Below are 22862 nucleotides of genomic sequence, written 5' to 3' on the forward strand. Positions count from 1 at the left end.
CTCTCTCTCTCTCTCTCTCTCTCTCTCTCTCTCTCTCTCTCTCTCTCTCTCTCTCTCTTTCTCTCTCTCTCTCTCTCTCTCTCTCTCTCTCTCTCTCTCTCTCTCTCTCTCTCTCTCTCTTCCACCGCGCGGGGAAGACTCCGAAACGCCTCCTCTGTGGACTGCTGAAAAATCGGTTCCGCTGGGGTTTCTACTGTGCTAGCGCGAAGCTCAAAAAGCATTCCAATCGCCAATATGGCTGCGGCCAGCAACCAACTATTGGAAATGTGTCGCCTTGCGGCTTTTCGAGCGCCATCCATATCCTACACGCATACGTGCTGCTAGATCACGCAGCCAAAGCAAGCTCTACGACCTGTGAAATTCTTGCGGCAAGTCAGAGCCATTCTCCTTAGGTGTAGTAATGGAAGTAGTACCGTTTTCTGATGTAGCTTTTCTTGATGCGAGGGGGTTGAGGGGGGGGGGGGGGGGGGGGGGGGCGTGCCACTTTTCCAGTTTCAGTGAGTTGCAATTGCGATTTATATCTATAATTATACTACCTGAATCTAGCTAAATGTTTCATATCTCGTGTTCTTAAAGAAAAAGAAACTATCGCGCCTGGATTCTAATGAATACGGTATTGCCACACTCTGGTTTTGCTATATCAGACTTTGGGAGCCTCTGAGTTCGTGTCTTGTTAGCAGACCTGCACTTTGTCTGGCCTTTTGTTTTTGTCGCGTGCCATATAGAGGGTTATAATAAGCGTCCACTACAAAAGAAAAAAAAAAAAAAGCACGAGGCGAAGGAGCTCAGCAGACGGGCGAACTCAGCTGAGCTGCATGCATAAGAACTAATTCATTCATTCATTCATTCATTCATTCATTCATTCATTCATTCATTCATTCATTCATTCATTCGTTCGTTCGTTCATTGTTGCATTGTATTTTCCCGACTTCCTTGAAATCTCGGAGCACAGTACTAACACAACAATTCCTCGTTGTATGCTGCATCTGTACAGCATTACAAGCCGTTTTAAAAATTTCCCAGATTAGGATATATAGAATTTATTTTCCACTCTGGGCAGTAATAATAACCTCCACAAGGCACATTTTCACGATTCGTAATAACGAATCTTGACTATATGATGAGTCGTTGTAAGTGTATAGGTTTCTTTTTATGGTTATTAAATTTTCTGAAACCATTAATGGTGCATTTAGGATTATGCCTGCACAGAGTAGAATGAGACAGACACCCCTCATTGCAGATCGCTTTTTTTTCCTTACTTGATAAACCTGCTATTGGTTTCCGTTGCCGTTAAGGACTAGATAAAGCGCTAATCAGCAGGAGGCGTCCGCGTATTAGTCATGCGGATCGCTGCGAAATTTCAAAGCGAAATGGTCGGTTCATCTTTCCTTCGTGGAATCAACATCGTTTGCTTCATGGTTTGTTGCGCGACCCTATATACGCGCTACAGCCTAAGCGTTATTGCGTGTAGGCGAACGCAACTTTCGCAACACCTGGGTGTAAAAAGAAAAGAACGCATAAATGTGTCGGAAAGGATGGAGGAAGCTGAGACGGCACGGCGCTGCCTCCCATGCTGTCGGCGCAAAATAAATCGAGCGAGGACGCATGGTAATATGGTCTGAATGTGGGATTGCTCAAAGCTTTCTCGTAACCCTAGAGCCCGCGAGACCATCTTTTACAGCACAACAGGATCATAGTGCTGCTTCTTCGCGCGCCCTTGGCCGAGACCGACGCGTGGAATTTTTCTCCAGAGGGCCAAATGAGGGCGCGGAGTCTCTCCAGGCTCTGGCAGCTCGGATGGGCTCGGGCTCCTAGAACCGAGTGGCGCATGGGAATGAGAAACCACAAGAGAGGAAAAAAAGAGGAGCACGGACCGTCGCGGACATAACGCAGTCGACTTTTTCCTCGCGTGGCCGCAGAACCGCTGTCTGGATAGTCGGCATCGTTGCTTGATTATTTTTTTTTTTTTCTGTCATTTTGTTTTTTCCTCATGATATGTGGGGAGGGTACTGCTCCGTCATCTGTCATATGCTTCTCCGGTTGGGCGATGAGTCTGCGAGAAAAAGCGTTGACCGCTCCGCGATGTTGCACTAAAGCACGCCAGGCCTCGGAAACACGTGTCGCTGCTCTGTTCCTGCTTCATGCTTTTGCGGCGCTGATGAGCGGGAGCGCGTAGGAGCGCGAGGAGTGCTGATGGGGCTGCTCTAGCCTCCTTGCTCCTCTTCGTCTCGTTCACTTTCTGGGGAAAGGGGTTCGTGGAGTTTTTGTCGCGTGATTCACACGAACGTGTACGTCTAAATTCTGGCGTTCTTTCAAGGTGTAGACACTCAGTTCTGCACGTAAGCGGCATGCTCTCGTTCAGTCAGCTTTTTTCAATGACGTGTGTTTGCTGAAGCTCAAGAGCACCTCGGCCTCATATAACCGTTGGTACTGTGTGTTCGGTTTCGCTCACTCGCACACGAAGTCGTTCGCAATCGTTGTATTCTGAACGTGGCCCCACATTCGGCCCTTTAAGCGCAGGGCATGTTGAGGTTTGTCTGTGTCGACACAGATTATCGCTTTCTAATCACAAATACGCTACCTTTGCTGAGACGAAGCTTTTATTGAAAGAGGTGAACAGTAAATTAAATACATGGTTTCTCTACTGCTGTCTCTTTCGCAACGAGCTGCTGTACATGCGTTGACGCAATTTAATAACTTTTTTTTTTTCTTTGCGCGCGTATTCGCGAGGCAAGAAATTTCACTTCAGGGCACTGATAACGGTTTTATTTTTTATAGAAAGGGGGGGGGGGGGTCCTGACGTCACGAGTTTGAAAGCACTGACTGGTAAAAACAAACAAACATGAAAACCCTCAATTTCTTAAAACAATCCTATTTCCTCATCTGCTCTGGCCCCGCTAGACAGCAACAGCCAGTGATCAAACGGGCGTACAGGATTGCGGTGGCCAGTGGGCCCTGTAGAAGGAGAATGACGCCAATGCTTTTATTCAATAAAAGTTAATTATTCCCTTTTCCTCAGCATTTGAATGGATGCGCCTTGATGCTTTCGGGTAAACAAGCATCAGTTAGCCAGAAAAAGTTAACTCCTGGTTTACTTCGTTAAATCAAAATGCAGCGTGTATTCGCTCGCACTATCACTTTGCTTAACGTTGTCTATACTTTAATCTTCGTGAATGTGCGGTCAGGCTGAAATCGGAGGTTAAATAGGGACGACCAATTTCATTCATGCCAAGGAAATGCGGAAGCATACGCCCGGCCTTTAGTCTCCTTTTAAGTTGTAAGGAACACATTAAATACTTTCGTTATAGTGCTCTGTACTTTCGTTGTAGCCAGATTTTGCATTATATGCGACTCTATCATCTCTCCCACTGCTCCCGATACAGCGACTCTATTATCTGTCCCACCGCTCCCGATACAAGACAAAATAGGAGATTTCCGTCCCTATATTATGCTGCCGGTCAATCGTGGCAATTGGCTGTTTGGTTAATTAACTTTGGGGCAAAGTCTGTTACTCCGAGTCTTTATCCCCAGAAAAGAGGCAGAATTGATTTGTGCTGAGAACAAAAAAAAATGTGCAGAGTTGATCATATGTGTCCCTTCCCGCTACAGCTTGTCACCACGCCGTTTTCGGTAACCTCACGCCCCGTGGTCCTGGCACAAATATATATGTGTATTTGTCTTGGACGTAGTGCGTGCAGCTTGATTTACCCCTTTCACCGTGTGTAGAGTACTGAGCTATCGGGATATTACAAGTTACAATATACATGCTGTCATCCTTCCAATGTTTACTATCTCCCGGTTTAAGTCGTTCCGCGTACTCATCTCACGTATTTCAAGCAGTGCATAGACCATAAATATGCCACTTCGATGTATACTGCCCTCTCCTCCCTCTCTCATATTTCTCTTTCTCTCATTTGTGTGCGGCTGCTTGTCTGAAGTGATACGGCCGGGGACTCTCTTTAGACATTCTGTACGTTTGGTGTGCGTGCTGTGTCCTCTGCTGCTCTCTTTCCATATTCGTCATTTCGTCTCCTTTCCCATAACCGAGCGGACGCAAGTGCAATGAACTTCCGAACATTTTCTTTTTCCTCTCTCTCACTGAATCACTCGTCCATATACACAACATGATGCCCCTCACTTGCTGCTGACTGTCCTTGACTCAGGCGGGAAAGCGAGCTCTCTCGGAATCCCAACTGATAAATACCTCGGATTTTCGTTCAGTGCACGCGGGAGGGTGCAGAGAGGCTCACTGTGTCTAAGGCTCTACGCTTTGTGCAGTGCTCGACAACACCGTCGCTGTCGCCGGTGCACCTTGGCGAGCATAGCCGGCACGGAGCCGCCGGTTTAATCCGTGCGTCCAGATGCGCGGCCTCTGCCTTGCGCGCACGGTGTCGCTGCGCTGCGTGCGTTCGTGGAGGGTGCAACGACCGCCCGAGGAAAGGCAGGGAGCCACGCTTTATCGCGCCTTCTCTCTGAATGAGTGTCCCAAAGATACCGTCCATAGGGCCTGCGACTCGGGTCTACGATGTCGGACCTCCCCGTTTGTCGAGCACCCTGTACTCGACGAGCTTATGTAGGTCAGACTGCACCCGGCAGCTAGAAATGGAGTTTGTTACTCATGTGATCATCGGTCCCCAGTGGTAATCTCTCTCTGTCAAAGATATCGATGGTTAAGCGCTCTGCTTCACTGAGCTGCCCTGGGCAGATTATAGTACTCAAATGGGAAGTCCTGATAGGGAAGTGCAATGCCAGGCATGCATAGTTCGCAGCGTGGCAGAAAAAATGTATGTGTAAGCTTGACGGTGCGAACATGATCAGCAGGTATTGGTGCGATATGGCACCGGAGTGTCGTGCACGGCGGTCTGTACCAATTGTGTATATAGGCCACGCTCGTTGCGCTCCTCTCCCGAATTGCAAGTTCTGTTTAATGTTCGTGGCTGTTGAGGTGGCTACTCCTTCTTCCCCTCTTCTTTCCCCGCCTCTTCTTTCCCTTTTGGTTATGCATACGATGAACACTCGCTAGCTGTTTTGGGCCATCACTGACGACCCTATTTGTTGCCCCAGTCCCGTTTTCAATTTCGATACCCGTGGTCAGGAGATCGCCAGAAATACGCATAAGAGACCAACGCAACGCAAGTGCTCAAGCGCTTACTCGGTCTTCGTCATGGTGGCGCTCTTTCGTGAACTCATGCTACGTCTGTGCTATCCACTACATTTCATGGCTCGTTATACCTCCACGCAAGAACAGAAGTCTTGGAATAAGTTCGCGTAACAGGAAACCCAGTTCTGACCAATGATAATGTATGTACTTATTGCTGAGTTCGTGGCAGCCGCGAAACGGGGTTGTGGCACCTCTTTCAGGCGCAATCGCTCTGTTCTCACTTAGGACCAGAAAGAAAAACTAATAAAGAAGCAATTAAGCTGCAGCCACACGCTTACAGCGCTTCCGCATACGTGTCATTTCTTCCTTTTGTGCGGACCTCGTATCACGTCTGGGACGGCGTACCTTTGTCTCGTGGCACCGCAAATCGCGCTCACCGTTTGGGACAGGTGCGGGAAAACGCGGCGAGACAGAAAGCCGAGCGACAGCTGATGACCGCCTGTCGTGCGCGCTGACGGCGTGCCCGTCTCGTTTAGTTTCGCGCATTTCTTTGTGCATTGCTTTATTTTATTTTTACGAATCCTTCCTGCCGGCTCGTCCGTGTGTGTGTGTGTCTGTGGAGCTGTACCAATATGACGGCGACGACGGAGATGCGAATCAAACGACAGAAACATGCAAATAGAAAAAAGGATGCAGAAAAACGGCTCTTGTGAATTTTGCATCTGTTGCCTGGAAAGAAAGGACAGCAAAAAAAAAAAAAAAAAAGAGAAAGAAACCGTCATGCGCGTAGCTGGGGAGCGGATTTTATTCGTGCAAACTGTTGCCTCCCACCGAACAGCGGCCTGCCACCGAAAGCGCAGCGCAGAGCGTTCGTGCGTCAGCTTTGCAGATACTTTCCTGTATTTCTTTGCTGTTTTTGTTTTCGCTTTGTTCGCCAGATAGGCTGACGGCGGAGTCTGATGCACGGCTTCCGCAGCCAATGTTTTTAACGCGCCCTCGCAGACCGCTTGTCTTTCCGTTCTTCACTGTTTGTGTATAGTTTATTTTTTTATTCTGGGGTGCTTCTTTCGAGGTTTGCGCTGACTTCGGAAAGGCGAGGGAAAAAAAAGGGGGACGGGAACAAAAAAGGACAAAAAGCCTCCCAAGCAAATGGTTTATTAAGTTTGGAGATATTGGGCTGTAGTTGAGTTTGACAGCCGGTTTTGTCGAACATCGTTTTGGACTGGCAGTCTTTCGGGCTGTTGCGAAGGGTTGAAAAAGAGATATTGATGTTTGCACAAGGCCTAGTGCGTTGTGAAGGTATGCGTACCGCTATAGACAAAGCAGTGAGCAAGCAATAGGCTGCGCAGCCGGCTCCATTGGTGATGTATAACGGATGGGAAGAGCGGTGAAAAGGTGGAATTCTTTCTTCATGGTTAAACAGATGCCGTGGGTTTTTGTCGGAACTGCTTCTTGCAGGTTCATTTTCCTTTGTGGCATGACCCGTGCTGGAATGAGTAAAAGATCTCAGACGTTTCGAAGTAACCGGGGGCTTTTATTTCTTGCAAGCAACTTTAGACGTGACGTGAACTTTTTTTTTTTCCTCTTTTGGCGTAACGGTTAATCAAATGCCTCCAGCTTTAATTGACACTGAATTGATCTGTAGGTGGGTAACTTCATAATCACTAATAATTCGTTGAATTATTGGATAACTAATAATTCTTGGGCGAGATTCAGTTGACGCTGAGTGGATTTCTTTTCGTGACGTGATCGAACTACATTTTAGCGACTGAACTGAATTAAATAGTGTCATACTTTTAGTTCTCTTTTTCTTTGCTGTGAATGTTGTTCAGATGGTTATGATCTGTCATTTCGAGCAGGCATATATGCACTGCTTAACACTGTCCGCTTAACATTCCTGACAACCTGCAAGCGGAATTCCCTTCTGGCTAACCTCCCGGTTCTTCGTCCCTAACTGTCACTTATTTATGTTTAATTAATTAATAATCTATTATTATTAGTTATTAAATATTAATTATTTGTATTTTAGATTATTATTATTATTATTATTATTATTATTATTATTATTATTATTAGTAGTAGTAGTAGTAGTAGTAGTAGTAGTAGTAGTAGTAGTAGTAGTAGTAGTAGTAGTAGTAGTGATTTTTTTATCGTGTTGGTACCCTGCAAGAATTCGGATGTCAGTTCAAATTGCATGTGCATTTTTTTGAGTAATCGCCTTCATCCTGGAGTTGTCGTGACGGTGGCATACTCTATAGACTTTGTATGCAGAAGCTTGGCTGGGAAGCTGCAGTTTGCGCCCGTGACCTGGCCATTTGCCGTCTACAAGAGATTGGCCGAGTGCGACATATCAGACGTTGTCGCTTCGAGTGGCTGCCTGTTATCGTATAGGTCGGCGCCAGGGAAACCCAGCTGAGCGTCAACTTGCGATGAAAATTGCGCAGCGCATCTGCCCTTTCTCATCAGTGCCACCTGTGTGATGTACTTTGATTCGTGCTCATTTTATTGCGCTCTACCGTGAAGTGCCATTGGAACCGAAGAATAAAAGCGTCCCTGCGTTCTGGTTTGCGGTAGAATATGCACGCATTGAGCTCTGTTGCTTGTAACGCTGAGGGACGACAGTGTATAGTGACACACACTAAATCAGTTTACGACGCGTTTCCGAATGCGTAGAAATGGCGTAATCCTTGATCCATGGCCTAATCGCGTCCAAATGCACTGAGTGGTAGCTTGCTGTCTGTCACAGCAAGTGGAGGTCACGCACCGGAACAGAGTTGTCAAATGTGCAGTGGCTGACGACTCCCAGCTGCCTTCTCGTGAGTCTCTCCGGGGGCGCAATGGTACCCGTGCCGCTACCCGAGAGCTCTCAAAGCGGGCACCACACACAGAGGCTTATATGTGAACGATTTGATGTACATCTTCTACAAGGTCGCGGACTTCGTCGACGATTCACAAATCGCGAACGAAAAAACAAAAAAAAAACAAAAAAAAAAAAAAAAAAAAAACAAAAAACAAAAACGAAGTAGTCATCAGAAGGCTATCAATACATTACGCAATTTGTACCTCATAAATGAAATCCCCTTACCTTCCCCCCTCCCCATAAAAGAGAAAGTGCCGTTTTTGCAACGAAACTGCAAGCCTGCACCACATGACGTCGAAAGAAACCAAACATAGCTGGCATACTAAATCGTATACCTGTGGACATCGCGAGGTGGCGGTTTCCAGCTCTCAGCTAGCAGCGTTCAATGGTTATATACAAGGGAAATTAAGTTTTGCCGATTCTGTAATTCCCCTCTTTTTCCTTCCATGTGCAAGACAGCCAAGCGGAATTCCCTTCCGGCTAACCTCCCGCGGTTCTTCGGGCTGTTCCTTATTTTCTTTCGGTTACGAGGCGGTGGATGTTCAACTCAAAGCCGGGGTCGTCCTTCGGTTGACCTTCCATTTGCAGCGGAATCCTCATTTGGAGCGGAAACATTAATTCGGCGGTGAGATCACCGCGAGCTTTAAATGCGAACTGTGGACCATCCACTTGGTGGAAAACGGGCTGTGGGTATATTTGTGAATGCTGACGCATGTCCCGCAGCAAAAGAGGCATTTATCGGCGAGAGAATGAGGTTTCAAAATCTTCCCGCCGTTAAGTGAAATCTGGAGGCGTACTTAGAAAAGAACACAGATAAGGTTTGCCACCGTCTTGAAGTGAACGGCAGTGTAGCTTATAGCCTCTGAGATCCGCGCCCGAAAATCGACGCCGACGTGTGCAGTTAACTTGCGAAATCGGCCGCTGGTGGCTGCACCTGCATTTCGTCTTTGTGTTTGATTTTTATCGGAGGTGTCGCTGTCTGCCTTGTGAGCAAAGAATCGCGGCATGCTTCTTGCAGGTGGCAGTCGATCGGCAAGGCATGGCCAGGCAGTGGTTATGCGACGCCACACGGCCGCGTGACGTGGTCTATTTGGCAAGAGCTGCCAACTGGAGCTTCTCATTTCGGATGGGAGAGAAACCGACTCTCCGAGACCCTTGCATTCCGAGTCAGGCATGCTATATCCATAGGTCACACAGGCATGTTTACGTGGCTTATTTACGTCCCGCTTTATATCTGTCACACAGGCCCATATTACGGGATTAGCGAGTAAGGGAGCTGCTAGTGCATGTGCGCCAATGAGGATTGATCCGCGAAGGAAGCCGTGGACGGCAGCTGTTAACGGTGTCTCGTCATACCGTTAAAGGCGGAACTCAATTGCCCCCCCCCCCCCCCCCCCCCTTTCGGCTCTGTTTTCCTGAGGGTGGTCTGTTCGTCATTAGAACGCGCGTTACCATATATTTCCCGATACAGGCCAACTTTAATTCGTACTCGGGGGTGGTGCAGTGGTAAGACGCCCGACTACTGTCCGGAGTTCCCGGGTTCGAACCCGACCACGGCGGCTGCGTTTTGATGGAGGCGAAACGAAGAGGCGTCCGTGTGCTGTGTGATGTCAGTGCACGTTAAAGATCCCCATGTGCTCGAAATTACTCCGTAGCCCTCCACTACGGCTCCCCTTTCTCTCTTTCCACTTTCAATCCAACCTTCACCCCTTCCCTTACGGCGCGATTCAGGTGTCCACATAGCAAGTGTGACAGATACTGCGCCTTTCCCTTCCTGTGAACCATTTATTATTATTATTATTATTACTTTGAAAAGCGGCCTTTAGTAACGTTGCTAAGTGGCACCCAGTTGTTCTGAATGATAATACCTAGTGGCTTCTTTTTCTTTTTTTTTTGCGTTTTCGTTTCGTATTGTGTTTGTGTGTGACCTTGGCTCTATATACGATTACGTTTGGGTGTGAATTCTGCATACGATCAGCACCCGGCCTGTAGCGGGTGTTTCAGCGACAATTTTCAAAAGTTCCTGAAGACGGGGAATGGAAAAACTGTGAGCATAAGAAAGTCACTCATGCAACACAGCAGGGCTGGCTGATCGAATTTGGCGCCTAGTCATTGCAACACGTTTCTGCTTGCCTAATGCGCTCAGTTTGGTTTTGTGCGGAGAAAAAAGGGCCGTATTTCTCGCGCAGCGGGGCTTGAGAAGATGGGTTTTTCTTCGTTAAAAAAACTGGCATAACAATACCTTGTATACGGCTTCGAACTCCCCATTGGCATTAACGTACCGCCAAACTTAGCTAATATATAAGTTCATCAGTGAATTTTAGTTGAGTAGCAATGTAGTCACAAGAGTTTTACATCAAATTATGACCGCCGTGTTTGAGATCGCGTTTTTCAGTTTTCTTTTCTTTTTCAAACCGGCTATATTTAAGAACGTTGTGTTTTCTGAAACACTGGCCATATTTGGCACTCTTCCTTTTTCAGCAGGTAATTCACATTGCGTGCCGTTTTCGAGCTCATCTTTTTAAATGTTTCGTTACAAATGCGTGTCCACTAGAACGGCATTGCAAGGGCGCTGGTATTTGTTCGTTTTTTTTTTTTTTTTTTTTTTCAGCCTCATTGTGTCAACAAAGAGGTCGGGTGGCAACAGTCGTCACAATTTTCAGAAGCACGGTAATGAAATGCGCTCACTTTTCCATTTCATTTTATTCACTCAGGCTTCATCGCTCGCTGGCTCAATCTGTGACTCGAAGTCCGCGGCCCTGCCTCATTAATAATTATTTGTTGAACTCGAATTCACGACGATCGATCAGCTTGGCGTGTAAAGTCGCCAGTACGTCGCGCCAAACATTGACTGCGTGCTGGCAAAATCCTGTAGCAGCGCGGTTTCAGGCGTCGCCTCCGTGTGCCAGTGGAATCCATTTGCGAGCAACGTATTGCAGTTTCTTTCTGCACCCATAGACGATCTGTCGCTGCTCATCATCAGGCCCTTGAGCGCAATGACCATAACCGTGAGCCGCAAATGGACAGGGAAATGGCACCTTCGACCTCTCAATTACCTCGACTGGCGAGGCGTTCTGCCGACGTAGAGCACAGGCAACGATCTCGCAGGCGCCGGTTACATAGAGTGCGTGGTGCACGGAGAAAGTGATTGGGCTTCGCCGGCGATAAAGACGGTACTGACGCACAGTGGATGCCGCTCACCGCTGCGATTTCCGGCCATTCCGCGGTTACCTCTTCCACTTCCGGCTGACGAAACAGGCAGTAGCTGTTTTCAGTTTTACGAGCGGCCCTGCTAGGTGTTCCGAGCAGGCTTCTGTCCCTGGCGTTGCGTCGCACTCGCGCAACCAGTGCGGAAGCTGTTAAAAGCGCCCGAGGAGTAGAGCCTGTCACTGCTTTTCTACGCGTGCTGCTCCCGCGGTCACACCTTACGGCGGAAGCCGCACGGGGCTGGCACGCTGCCACGACGGTGCCCCAAATGCCACTGCTCAGATGCTCTGGTTTGCCTTTCGGCTCAGAACCTATGCGGACCTGGAGGAGGAAGGAAAGGGCAGGCACACTGTTTAGCACCTCCTCCGGGGCATAACTCATCCACCGGCCCCTCACTCGGCCAGTCGTTTATTTACGCGCTGTCTTGGAGTTTCTCTCTTTAGACCGAACTTCTCCCCGCCCGTCGCCATGTTGCTTGCACGTGCGGCAAGCAGCAAGTGGCAGCGAGAGTATCCAGCCAGTGTCCGAAGCAGACCAAAGAGCATGTCCAGATGACTGGCATCTGTATACAAGTGCTTATTTATGGCCTACCTCAAATGCTTTATTTTTTAACCCTTGGCTAAAGTTAGCTTAGACACCCGTTATAGCGCAAGGCCCGTTATAGTGTTACCTCTCTGCACCAGATCGGGCAGATAGAAGAAAAAAGCAAATAGAAAAGAAAGAACTTTGATGTATTTAGAAACATTTACCGCGAAATGGCGGCCACGCACACAATGAGTGGTTCTCTTATTTTCACGCGTAAGCTGTCTTAAGTGTCTCTACCGCATTTTTTTTTTTTTTTTTTACTCTTACTGCACGACGTGATATCAATAAAAACAAATTCAGTTCAGTTCAGTCGTTCACATAACTTCATCTGCAGTGCCTCGAGGATGCCATCTAACCATCGCGTTCGCTGCCTACCCCTTCTCCGGCGACCCTCAACCTTTCCCAACATCAAATCTTTCTCCAGCGACTCCTCTCTTCTCATCAGATGACCAAAGTAGCTGAGCTTTAACTTTAGAATTTGACCCTCCAATGAGCAGTCAGGGTTTATGGTCGACAATATCGACTGATTTGATCTTCTGGCAGTCCAAGGAACTCTCAAGAGTCTTCGCCAGCACCACAATTCAAACGCGTCAATTCTTCGGCGGTCAGCCTTTTTCACAGTCCAACTCTCGCATCCATACATCACAACTGGAAAGACCATAGCACGAGTTACACGGATCTTGGTTGGCAGACTAATGTCTCTGCTCTTTACTAGGCGGTGAAGGCTAACCATTGCTCTCTTTCCCAGAAGCAGGCGTCTCCTAATTTCTTGGCTGCAGTCTCCTTCCGGGGTAATCTTGGAGCCCAAGAAGAGAAAATCTGTCACAGCTTCCACTTCTTGTCCCTTGATGCTCCAGGACTTGATAGGGCAAGACGCCATGATCTTTGTCTTTTTAATGTTCAGTTTAAGCCCAAACTTCTCACTCTCTTCTTGTACGCGCATCAGAAGTCTCTTGAGTGGTGAAGAACAAAGCTCACCATTAAACTATTGCTTGCTAACGAGGTACCAGTAATTATTATTTTAGCAATTGCTACAAAAAATGCACAAGTTAGTTGTGAGTTTCGTGCCGTAAATCCATCCTTGGGTCGTATATGCCTGGTCGTTATTATTTGCAGCCACGTTTTTAATGAATCGCAAAACCATCCTTAGCGCTGTTTTTTTTTTTTTTTTTTTTAAACACATTTTAGAGCAGCCCGTTTTGGCTTTCCATTTCAGTTTGCTTCGCAGTTCATTGCGCTCCAGTCTTTCTCTTATTCTTTTCTCCCTTCTTTCCATGTCTGCTGTCACTGCTCTCTTTAGCTGCCATTGCCTCCGCAGTGCGAGTCACGCTTTATGTGAATTGACTTCTATCTTGCAGGTGTTGTTTTTGTAGCTTTCAAAGCTTGTCCAGTGTGGAGTTTAGTCTTGATTATAACTAGAGATTTGTCTCACCTTTTATTTTTGTTACAATGGCGGTGTTTTTTCGGTGTTCCTTTCACAGGGCATGCAGTTCCCTGTTTCTTTCGGCGAATATTATTTTATGCGAGTGATTTACAGTTTTTTTTTTCTTTTTTTAAGCACGCTATGATTGGGCGAGATGGAAGTAGTTCAACTTGAGGGCCAGCGCAAAATAGACAAATGACCAAGGAAATGGGAGACAACATGGGCGCCGTCTGTCAGCTGAAGGTTTGTTAGAAGTGTGACAGTTACTGCACCTTTCCTTTGCACCACCCTAAGAATGGCTTTCGTATGGAGTCTCCCTGGAATACCGTTTCCACCCCTCTCCACTACAGCTGGCGCGCGGCGTACGAAGGTCCATGGGAGGTATGGTTTGGGAGGACAGAGGTCCTCGGTGCGTATCCCTAGCGTGCACTAGGCTTTGACTCAACTAAATATTCCGAGAGCACTGTGGAACCTACACTGCAGAAATGCGAAAGACTGAGCGTTGCTGGTGCACATGGTGCATCACGTTTGCTCTCATTATTAACTAAATGCGCCGTCATTATCATTATCACTAATTGCAGCTTCATTGTCGTCGCTACTACCATCCTTACTGTAGACAAGCAGAATTATATAAGATGTGCGTTTCACGATCCCGGCCGTGGCCCAGTCGGTTAAAGCGCTCGCCTGGGGATAGAGGTTCGATTCCCGGTGCAGATAGGATCTTTGAAATTAATTAGTTAATTACTAATTAATGGCAAATTAATCGTATTACATAATCATTACTAAGTTACTTAGTTACGTTGATGACGACATCAGGTTTACTGACCAGATTACTGCTGACTAAGTTTTCGAAATTGCCGCCTAACCGAATTTGACGTCACATTAACTACAGTGTGACGGAAGTGTGCGACAGAATCGTGGCTGACAGTATGAGCCGTTGAAGGCTTTCGCCTTAATATTGTGCTACGTAACACGCTGAATCGCTTGATGCCACTCCGAACCTTCTACGGCAAATAGGTGTTCCAACAGTTTTAGTACGAATGGTGGTGCTAAGTCGTTCGACCTCGAGAAAGTTGTGTTGAGGCACCCGAGGGCTGCTGATGTGTCAGAATAACGCGACCTTGAGGGATGCAAGCATTAGAGATGTAGCGCTCTAAAGCCGATATGACATTGTCTTGTCCATGACATCGAGCCCCCTCTTGATACTATACCACCACCATGCACGGCCGCTCAATGGAGGAGAATTTTTTCATTGAGCGGCCGTGTCACCACACTGTGTTAAAGGGTTAACGAGGAGGAGGAGGAGGAGGAGGAGGAGGAGGAGGGGTAGAAAACATTAAAATGAAAACCAGTATTAAGCGTCTGGAATGTCCTGAGCCAGGGTCAACATAGTCAGCTCGTCTAGCCAAGCTCGCATTGTTGGGGTAGAAGGGTGTAAAAAACTAAGACTGGATTGCAACGGGGCAGGAGAAAATATTGTTCTAAATTAGCATACGGTTCAGGACATTTTGGGCACGCGGGAGTGTGTGCTACATCGGACGTAAGCTGCCGGGTGCCCCACCCTGGCAGTTTACGTACATACAGCCACTGGACTATGAAGTCATTCCTGACGGAACGTCAGCATCGCAACGGCGACGCGCACGCCCAGAAATTGTACATGTTGTTCGACTGAAGCCATATTACGCGCGTTAAAGAATCTGTGGTGTTTAAACTTTGCAGTGTTTATGTTTAAGTTTCTCTGTTCTGGAACATCGAGGCGATGTTTTTTTAAGGGGGGAGTAATGCCGCGAAACCTTCAAAACAGTGTTTGTTGTTTTTTAACAGCCGCCGGCACACAGGCTTACCACTCTGATTCTGGACCGCGTATCAGTTCCGTAATCTTTGTTTGTTAAAGCTCGATGTCGCGAGTCACACCTTTATCAGTTTTGTTGTAGCGCAAGATGCACCGAGATCTGTCTCGAAGGTTTGGGTGTCTTTCCACAATCTTCCAGCCCGTGCTGGTAGCTGTTTGCGACGTTATCTAGATTGTTCTGTGCAGCCTATAAATTGAGCGTTGCCGAGTGTGACGGGCACTCTTTGTTGGACGATCGACGAGCACGTTTGTTTCTATCGCCGCCGCCGAGTTGCTTAATTCTTTTGCGGGCGCAAGTCAGCCCAAATAAACAGTTTCTTTAGTGCAATCATCGACCCTTCAATTGTGTCGTCGACCTCGTCACCACTACGTGACACTATACTGCAAATAATCGCAGAGGCCACTCGCGCGCAATTGTTTGTAGGCAGTGCTCGGACACCATGCGTGCGAGCGTCGCAAGCGTGTTCACTTTTTGCATTTTGTAAATAATGTACAATGTCCTTTCTTGCTGTCGCTCTCCTCTGTACTTCCATCTCGCTATCATCTCCCTACCCCTTTTCTCGGGTGCTTCATACATTATTAAATAGCAGTTGCCGCGGCCAGCAACACTATTTTCTTTTCCTTTTTTATTATTATTTTAATAAACCACCACCACCACCAGTGTGTTTGGCAGGACTAAGGAGTGTATTTAGGTGTGTGTGTTAAGGAGTGCGTGATTGCGTGGTAGGGAGGGGTTTGTGTGGAACAGGAGGCGTACGAAGAGTTTGTCTAATGTTGCCGGAGTGAAGATTGATATCTTTTTGCAATGGAGAATGAATAGCGTCTCCCACGTCGGAGGATAAGGCCAGGGAATCCCAGGTTCCCGCGGGACTGAAGTTCGCGCGCGAGGTGATGCACCGCCTCATTGCCAATCATGAAGCTTTCTTGCTATAACGATTTTTGTAGCATCTGTGCGTCCACCGGAGCTAGAAGCTTTTCCTGAAATTATTCTGGCATGCCCCACTCGCGCGGAATTTCGCCTGTCTTCCAGCCATTGTTAGTGAGGCCAGAGAGGGCTTCTACCAACACATTTTGTTAGTCACTCCGTCTGGCCCCACGGCCGACGGGGTTAGTTACATAGTGGGAATGCAAGTCGTATATGCAGCTTTGGGAATCTTATCACACGGCATGCATAATAATAATAATAATAATAATAATAATAATAATAATAATAATAATAATAATAATAATAATAATAATAATAATAATAATAATAATAATAAATTGGTTTCCAGGAAACGAAAGGCACAACAGAACAAGTGTGACAGATATCACACTTGTTCTATGGACACCTGAACTGCACCGTAAGGGAAGGGAGGAAAGGTAGGAATGAAAGCGGTTAGAGAAAGGGGTGCCGTAGTGGAGGGCTCCGGAGTAATTTTGCCCGGCGGCTGCGTTACACAGCATGTATATGTTTATAAATTACAAGAGCATACATGTACATAGTCATTTGTTTTCTGAGGATACAAAAGAAACGCATTGCAGATACACGCGATTGGCAATTCAAATTAATAAAGGCCCTGCAGGGGGCATCTGCAGAAGCGATGTGTGTGTGTGTGTGTGTGTGTGTGTGTGTGTGTGTGTGTGTGTGTGTGTGTGTGTGTGTGTGTGTGTGTGTGTGTGTGTGTGTGTGTGTGTGTGTGTGTGTGTGTGTGTGTGTGTGTGTGTGTGTGTGTGTGTGTGTGTGTGTGTGTGCGTGCGTGCGTGCGTGCGTGCGCTTACGATTGTACGCGTATGGGTACGTGTCAGCTGACAGAAATACCAATTAAGCAGATACTGATGAAGCGAGTAGCAAAGTGCGTGCATGTACAGGGTCGTCCACACTTAGGGGGAACACGTGAGCCTTTTGCAGTATGCAATTTTTGTTATCCCACATATTTTACATTTGTGAATATAGAATGATCTCTATAAGTAACTAATTCTTCTCATTAGCAACACGCTAGTATCATTAACGTACGGGATGTTCGGCGGCCTTCACGACATCGTTCACAAACGTGTTAAATCAGAAGGGAAGATCTGCTTTGTGACACATGATATAGCGATTTCCAGTGACGATCATTTAAGATGGCCAATCGTCCAAGAGTTCTAAAGGCCCTGTAGAGAGGCAACTTATAGTACGACACGGCCTTTTATAAACTAAGTGAGAATGAGTGCATTTTAGCTGACATGCACGTTGCTTTATTATTGGCTGAGTACTTCTTTGACCTTATGCATGCCTTGGTGGCCGTACTACGTACTTCTTCGAAAGACATTCACGCAGTGCCAGTGCTGCGTGAACGTATTCCACGCTGGCATTTGACTGCATGTGATCTTGAGCTTTCCTATGTGTCGAGCCCGAGTCCGACTGTCTTTTAATGCGAAAGCATTACTTCTCTATGTTCGCAGATTTCTGTCCGCACACCGTATCCGCAGGCCGTGTCCGCAGGCCGTGTCCGTATACCATGTCCGCATACCACGTCCGCAGAACGTGTCCGCAGACCGTGTCCGCAGACCGTGTCCGCAGACCGTGTCCGGAGGCCGTGTCCGCAGGCCATGTCCGCAGGCTGTGTCCGCAGATCGTGTGCGCAGGCCGTGTTTGAAAAATCGGGTCCGCAAAATCGTGTCCGCAGCAGTTGTGAGTAATTGAGAAGTGGTAGAAGTTAATGAATGGTGTCAATCGATAGAGGGTGACGTAATGTGGTTCCCGAAAAAATAATTAGGCGAATAAGTTAATTAGGCAATTAATTAAAATGACTGGTTCTCAGGAAAGGAAAGGCACTGTATCTGCCACACGTTCTGTGGACACCTGAACCGCGTGTAAGGGAAGGGAGGAAGGTGGGAGTGAAAGCGGAAAGAGAGAAAGGGGTGTCGATAGTGGATAGGACGTCAAGGATGGGACGTCACGCAACCGGAAGTAGAGCCGAACAAAGGGCATTGGAAGGGATTGGCGCGCAATTTGAAAGTACCAAGGACTAAAATGGGTGGTGGTGGTAACAACTTTTATTGCCACAAAATTAAAGGAATTATTTCGGGCTGGGGCGAGTCTAGGGTGGCCTCCAGTCGGGAGCGACCTCTTGAGCTCGCGTGACGAGGGCCAGTTGCGTAATTTTTCTTGGGCTGGCCAACAGCTTGTCCCATTCCTCCGCTGGGGGAGCTGGCAAGAGTAGCTTTGGAGGGGGATTGCTGGCGCATTCCCACAGTATATGGTCTTGAGTGGCCTGCGTCCCGTCACCGCAGTGTGTGCAAACAAGTGAATTAAGCAACTATAAGCAATCAGAAGCAACCAACAGCAGCATCCGTGCTTTCGCATTACTCCAATGCAGATTCTGCAGTAATTTTTTCTTCCTTCCACCATCTGTCCCTGCAGCCTTCGGCGTGGGCCCGGGACCAATGCACACGACCCCAGCGGCTACACGTCACTGCACCACTCGGCGCTCAACGGCCACCGCGAGATCGTGGCCCTTCTGCTGGACCACGAGGCGTCGGCGAACGCAGTGGACGGCCGCGGCTGCACGCCTTTGCACCTGGCCGCCTGGACGGGCAACACGGACGTGGTGCGGCTGCTTCTCGAGCACGGGCCCTCGGTCGCCGACGCCAACCACGTCAACCAGGAGAGGGAGACGGCGCTACACTTCGCCGCACAGTACGGACACGCGCAGGTACACGGCACTTCTACTCTCACGAGCCGGGAGCCTGGGACCAGTTTGGCTGCGGCCCAGAAGGCTTCCTCATGCATTTATAGTGCATCCTCGAAGGCAGTAGGCTATGTAAAAATTTAATACTGATAATTTGTTATTGTGGTCATTAATAATGAATTAATAATGATGATAAAAGCGGCAATTTATAAAAATAAAAGCAAATCAAAAAATAACAAATAAAAACAAGTAAAATAAAGATATAAAATTAAAAGATCAAAATAAAAATAAACACATTATAATGTAAAAAAAAGTCAGAATTATGGCAGCGTTAATGCTTTAATTCGCAATGCTGTTTCTGCAGTGATATCTATGCTTTTTACTGGAACAGAACAGAGTGGGCGCTCGAACTATTCCATGTACGTTACGTCGGTGGGTTGATGGGCACATACTCGGTGTGGTCATTGTTGACGCTTACTGCATGAGAACTGGACGCCGTGTGCTCACATTGACAAGGTCTCACTCGTCCATTTTATCTACCCACTCCATGCAAATGCGCAATTAACATTTCTGGCATGCGTCACATTACTCGTTTCATAAAGAAAGGTCGCTTGGCGCAGCGGTGTGTAGCCTCAGTCTGAGCGTGCTTGTGAGTAGAGCTTATTCACGTGACGTCATCGCAGCTCTGTCGGCAGCTATGGCATGAACGACACAGCTTCAGAGAGAGAGAGAGAGAAAGAGGTAGAGAGCGAGAGAGAGCCTACGGAGTTTGTTGACAAGGCGTCGGTAAAATCCGAGCTCTGGGCCTATATTCCAAGTCTGCTTCGTTATCGAAAGTGTCGCTATCTTTCTGACTTCGAGTCATATGATTGGTGGATGTACCAGAACAGGATGCTACTACTACTTCCGGTTTCGATGTTTCCACCAATCAGATGACTCGAAGTTGAGGAGATTAACGAACTTTCGATAACGACGCTAACTCAGAAGGGGGGTGGTTCCTGGCCCTACGGGGCTGGGACGGTAGGTCAACGCCGCTTGCGGCGGGGGCTAGCCAGCCACCAAATTTTTATCTGTTGTAGGCCGTCATTGCACCCGCCACCGCCTAGGCGGTGGATGGCGGCTGTTGCGGCACGCGTCTTTCTCAGCCTCTTATTTTTCTTTTTTTTCTACTTTCTCTCTTCTGTCTGCACGAGGCAGCAGAGGTAGCTCAGGTACAGAGCCAGTAGCAGGCCCGTGCATTTTCTTTTCCTTCTTCCTACAGCCACAACAACAACTCGGAATACGGTCCCTGGTTGCACAAATGGAATATGGGAGGGGCCTTCGCCCTGCAGTGGGTATAGTCATGCTGATGATGTCGCACAGATGGTGCCCCGCCATCGCGTAGCAGAGGTTAAGACGCCCGACTACCGTTCCAGAGTACCCGGGTTCAAACGCAACCGCCATCTGATGCGTTTCGATGGAGGCGCGCGATGAAAAGGCGTCCGTGTGCTGTGCGATATCAAGAGCACGTTAAAGATCCCCAGGGGGTCGAAATTACTCCATAGCCCTGCACTACGGCCCCTCTTTGTCTCCTTCCACTTTCATTCCGCCATCCTACCTTTCCTTGTGGTTCAGGTGTCCACAGTTATAAGTGTGACAGGTAGGGCTACTTCCTTACGGTAAACCAACTACTTTATTGCACAGCTTGAAAGCTTTGCAAAGCATCTCGGGTGTCGGACAAACGATCAGCGTGCAGCATGGAGGAATCGAAGTACTATTATCTCACAGCGGCCGTTAGTACGACGCCGACGCACCGGGAATGAATTTTCAGCGTGCTTTTAGTTTCGAATTCCCTAACATTGTGGAGGCTCCGCAATACAGGATTGTCATAACTGCCGCCTGCTAAACCTGATAATGAATAGGGCCTATAGAAATGGAAAACACTTTTGGATAGTAGAATCATTACGATAGACGCCGCGCCGCGTTCAGGGTCTTTGCCCCGCAGTTTTTATCTCTGGTGTAGTCGCAAATTGGCAGTGCGTATTTTACATGTTCAGCTAAACTCAGCTGGAATCGCTGCTTGATGGTGATTCTACCTCTTAGAGCTGACTCTTTTGTAGCGTTGGCCCTCTCTAGAGCTGACTATTACGTAGAGCGGGCTGCTATGTGGAGTTGGCTCTCGCGCAGAGTTGGCTGTTGCACAGGGTTGGTTGTTGTACAGGGATGGCTCTCTAACAAAGTGGGCTCCTGCCGAGTGAGGTCTCGTGGAGTGGAATCTCGCATAGCTTACGAATAAATATGCCTCTTACGTATAGTTGGGTGCTTTTGTATTTTGGGTTTGGGGATGCTTTTGAATGAAATATGCATTTTGCTCGCATTTTTGCTTGCCGTTTGTTGCTGTCAAGCTAAAACAAATTGCTTAACCTCTGTTTACACTCTAGTGGAAATCGATTAATGTTCGTCTATGCAACCTTGGTTTCACACCAATCCTTCCTTCTCTGCTTTCTCTGGATCCGTAGGTTGTGGCTCTGCTGTTGGCGCACGGAGCCGAACCCGGAATGCGCAACGTTCGCGGCGAGAGCCCTTTGGACCTCGCCGCTCAGTACGGCCGCCTGGACAGCGTGGCGCTGCTGGTGAGCGCGCAGGCGCACTCGCTGCAGCGGCTTGCCACGGCGCACCACTCGCCGCTACACCTGGCGGCGAGGAACGGACACCGACAGGTGGTACGACTGCTGCTCGACCGGGGATTTCCCGTCAACTGCAGGACGGACAACGGATCCGCCCTGCACGAGGCGGCCACCTTCGGCAAGCTGGACGTCGTGCGGCTCCTACTTGACTACGGTGCGTGGTGGGCTTCGCTGAACTATGCACCCCCCCCCCCCCCCCCCCCCCTCAATCCTGTTCCTTCTTGGCGAAATAATTACAGAGATCGGTAAATGTTTCGTTATAAGCGGTAGTGCTTTGAAAGCGGGGAAAACCGCAGCAGTGCTTTGGGGCCCAGAGGAGCTGAAAATGGCGGGTACAAGTTAAATGTTAGTTATCCTTTCTTACATCGATTGTTTTGTGATATAACGAGGTATTTTATACAACGCTGTTACTGCATGTGGGCGTCGGGCCATTTCGCGACGTTGTGCGACATTCGCAGTTCTGCCGTGGCTCGTCGATCGATCGCAAGGCGACCCATCGGGGCGCCGTCAAGCAGTCGCTCGGGAAAACCCGAGCGACTCGTGACCTAGGTTCGATCGCAGCCGGAGTTGAATTGTCCTGAAGGGCAGCTTCAGTGTAGGCAACTTCGGGAACGAACAGCACGTATGGACGATCTTAGTGAACAAGGGTTATCCTTGAGGGAAAATTCCTTTTATCTCCATTACTATATACGCAGCCCACATCATGACTTAGCCTCAGTATGCATCTAGCGCTGGAACGTGCAGCATCGTTAATGGTTGCCCGATGATTATTTTTCGCCGTTCAAACCTCGCGGACATCTTTAGTTTGCCTGTAAGAGGGCGTTTTTCTCTCCCGCGCGCGGACTTCCTCTGCATGTTGACGGCAGTGGAACTGCCGCTCGTTGGGGGTGGCCAGCAAAGCGTGACACTTTTTCTCGTGGCTTCAGCATGATTTCTTGCCAATGCCCTTGTGCTGTAGAACAGCCTACTTAACAAAGTAACTTCCCTAAGCGGATGTTTACAGTGCATAACGCTGTAGGATTTCCGTACAACCGAGCTTCTTCATCCAACGGTATACCATCATCTCACAATGCGGTGATTCTCGTAAAGCAACGACGACGACCACGAATGCATTCAAAACAGAAAAGAGAGAAGACTGCGAACAGTAAGAGAAAGCACTGGAAAGAACGGTTGCGCGTTCCATTGCCACGTATGCAGAAAAAAAAAAAAAAAAAGGATGGAGGGGGAGAGAACGCTTAAGTTCCGCCTAACGACTCCCGTCCGCGGCTTCACTTGAGGATCATCTTTCGTTTACATGCACTTTACCACTTCCTTATCACTAAACCCCGAATTCGTGCCTCTATTATGTCACACATGCTCATTAGCATAGCTCGCAAGCTGTGTGTGAAAGACCAGAATAGAGACTTTTGGTTTAGCGCTCCCGCTGACCGCCACTGTCTACCGCTACCGCGCGAGAGTCAGTACGCATGCGCAGATCACCCTAATGATGATAGATGGCGTCACTTTCCCGTCAAA

The 22862-nt window shown here is 48.1% G+C and overlaps 1 protein-coding gene across 2 annotated transcripts in view; it reads left to right on the forward strand.

The window, feature by feature from the left end:
* Positions 1-22862, forward strand: part of LOC146190467 (uncharacterized) — an 85767-nt gene that overhangs the window by 5247 nt on the left and 57658 nt on the right. For both annotated transcript variants that reach the window (XM_084600894.1, XM_084600895.1), the window contains exons 2-3: positions 18414-18705; positions 21180-21501. In XM_084600894.1, the coding sequence (XP_084457020.1) occupies positions 18414-18705; positions 21180-21501 (614 nt within the window). The remainder of the gene's footprint in view (positions 1-18413; positions 18706-21179; positions 21502-22862) is intronic.

This window comes from Amblyomma maculatum, chromosome 4, assembly GCF_055883805.1.
Source record: "Amblyomma maculatum isolate TAMU_Amacu chromosome 4, ASM5588380v1, whole genome shotgun sequence".
Classification (NCBI taxonomy): domain Eukaryota; kingdom Metazoa; phylum Arthropoda; class Arachnida; order Ixodida; family Ixodidae; genus Amblyomma; species Amblyomma maculatum.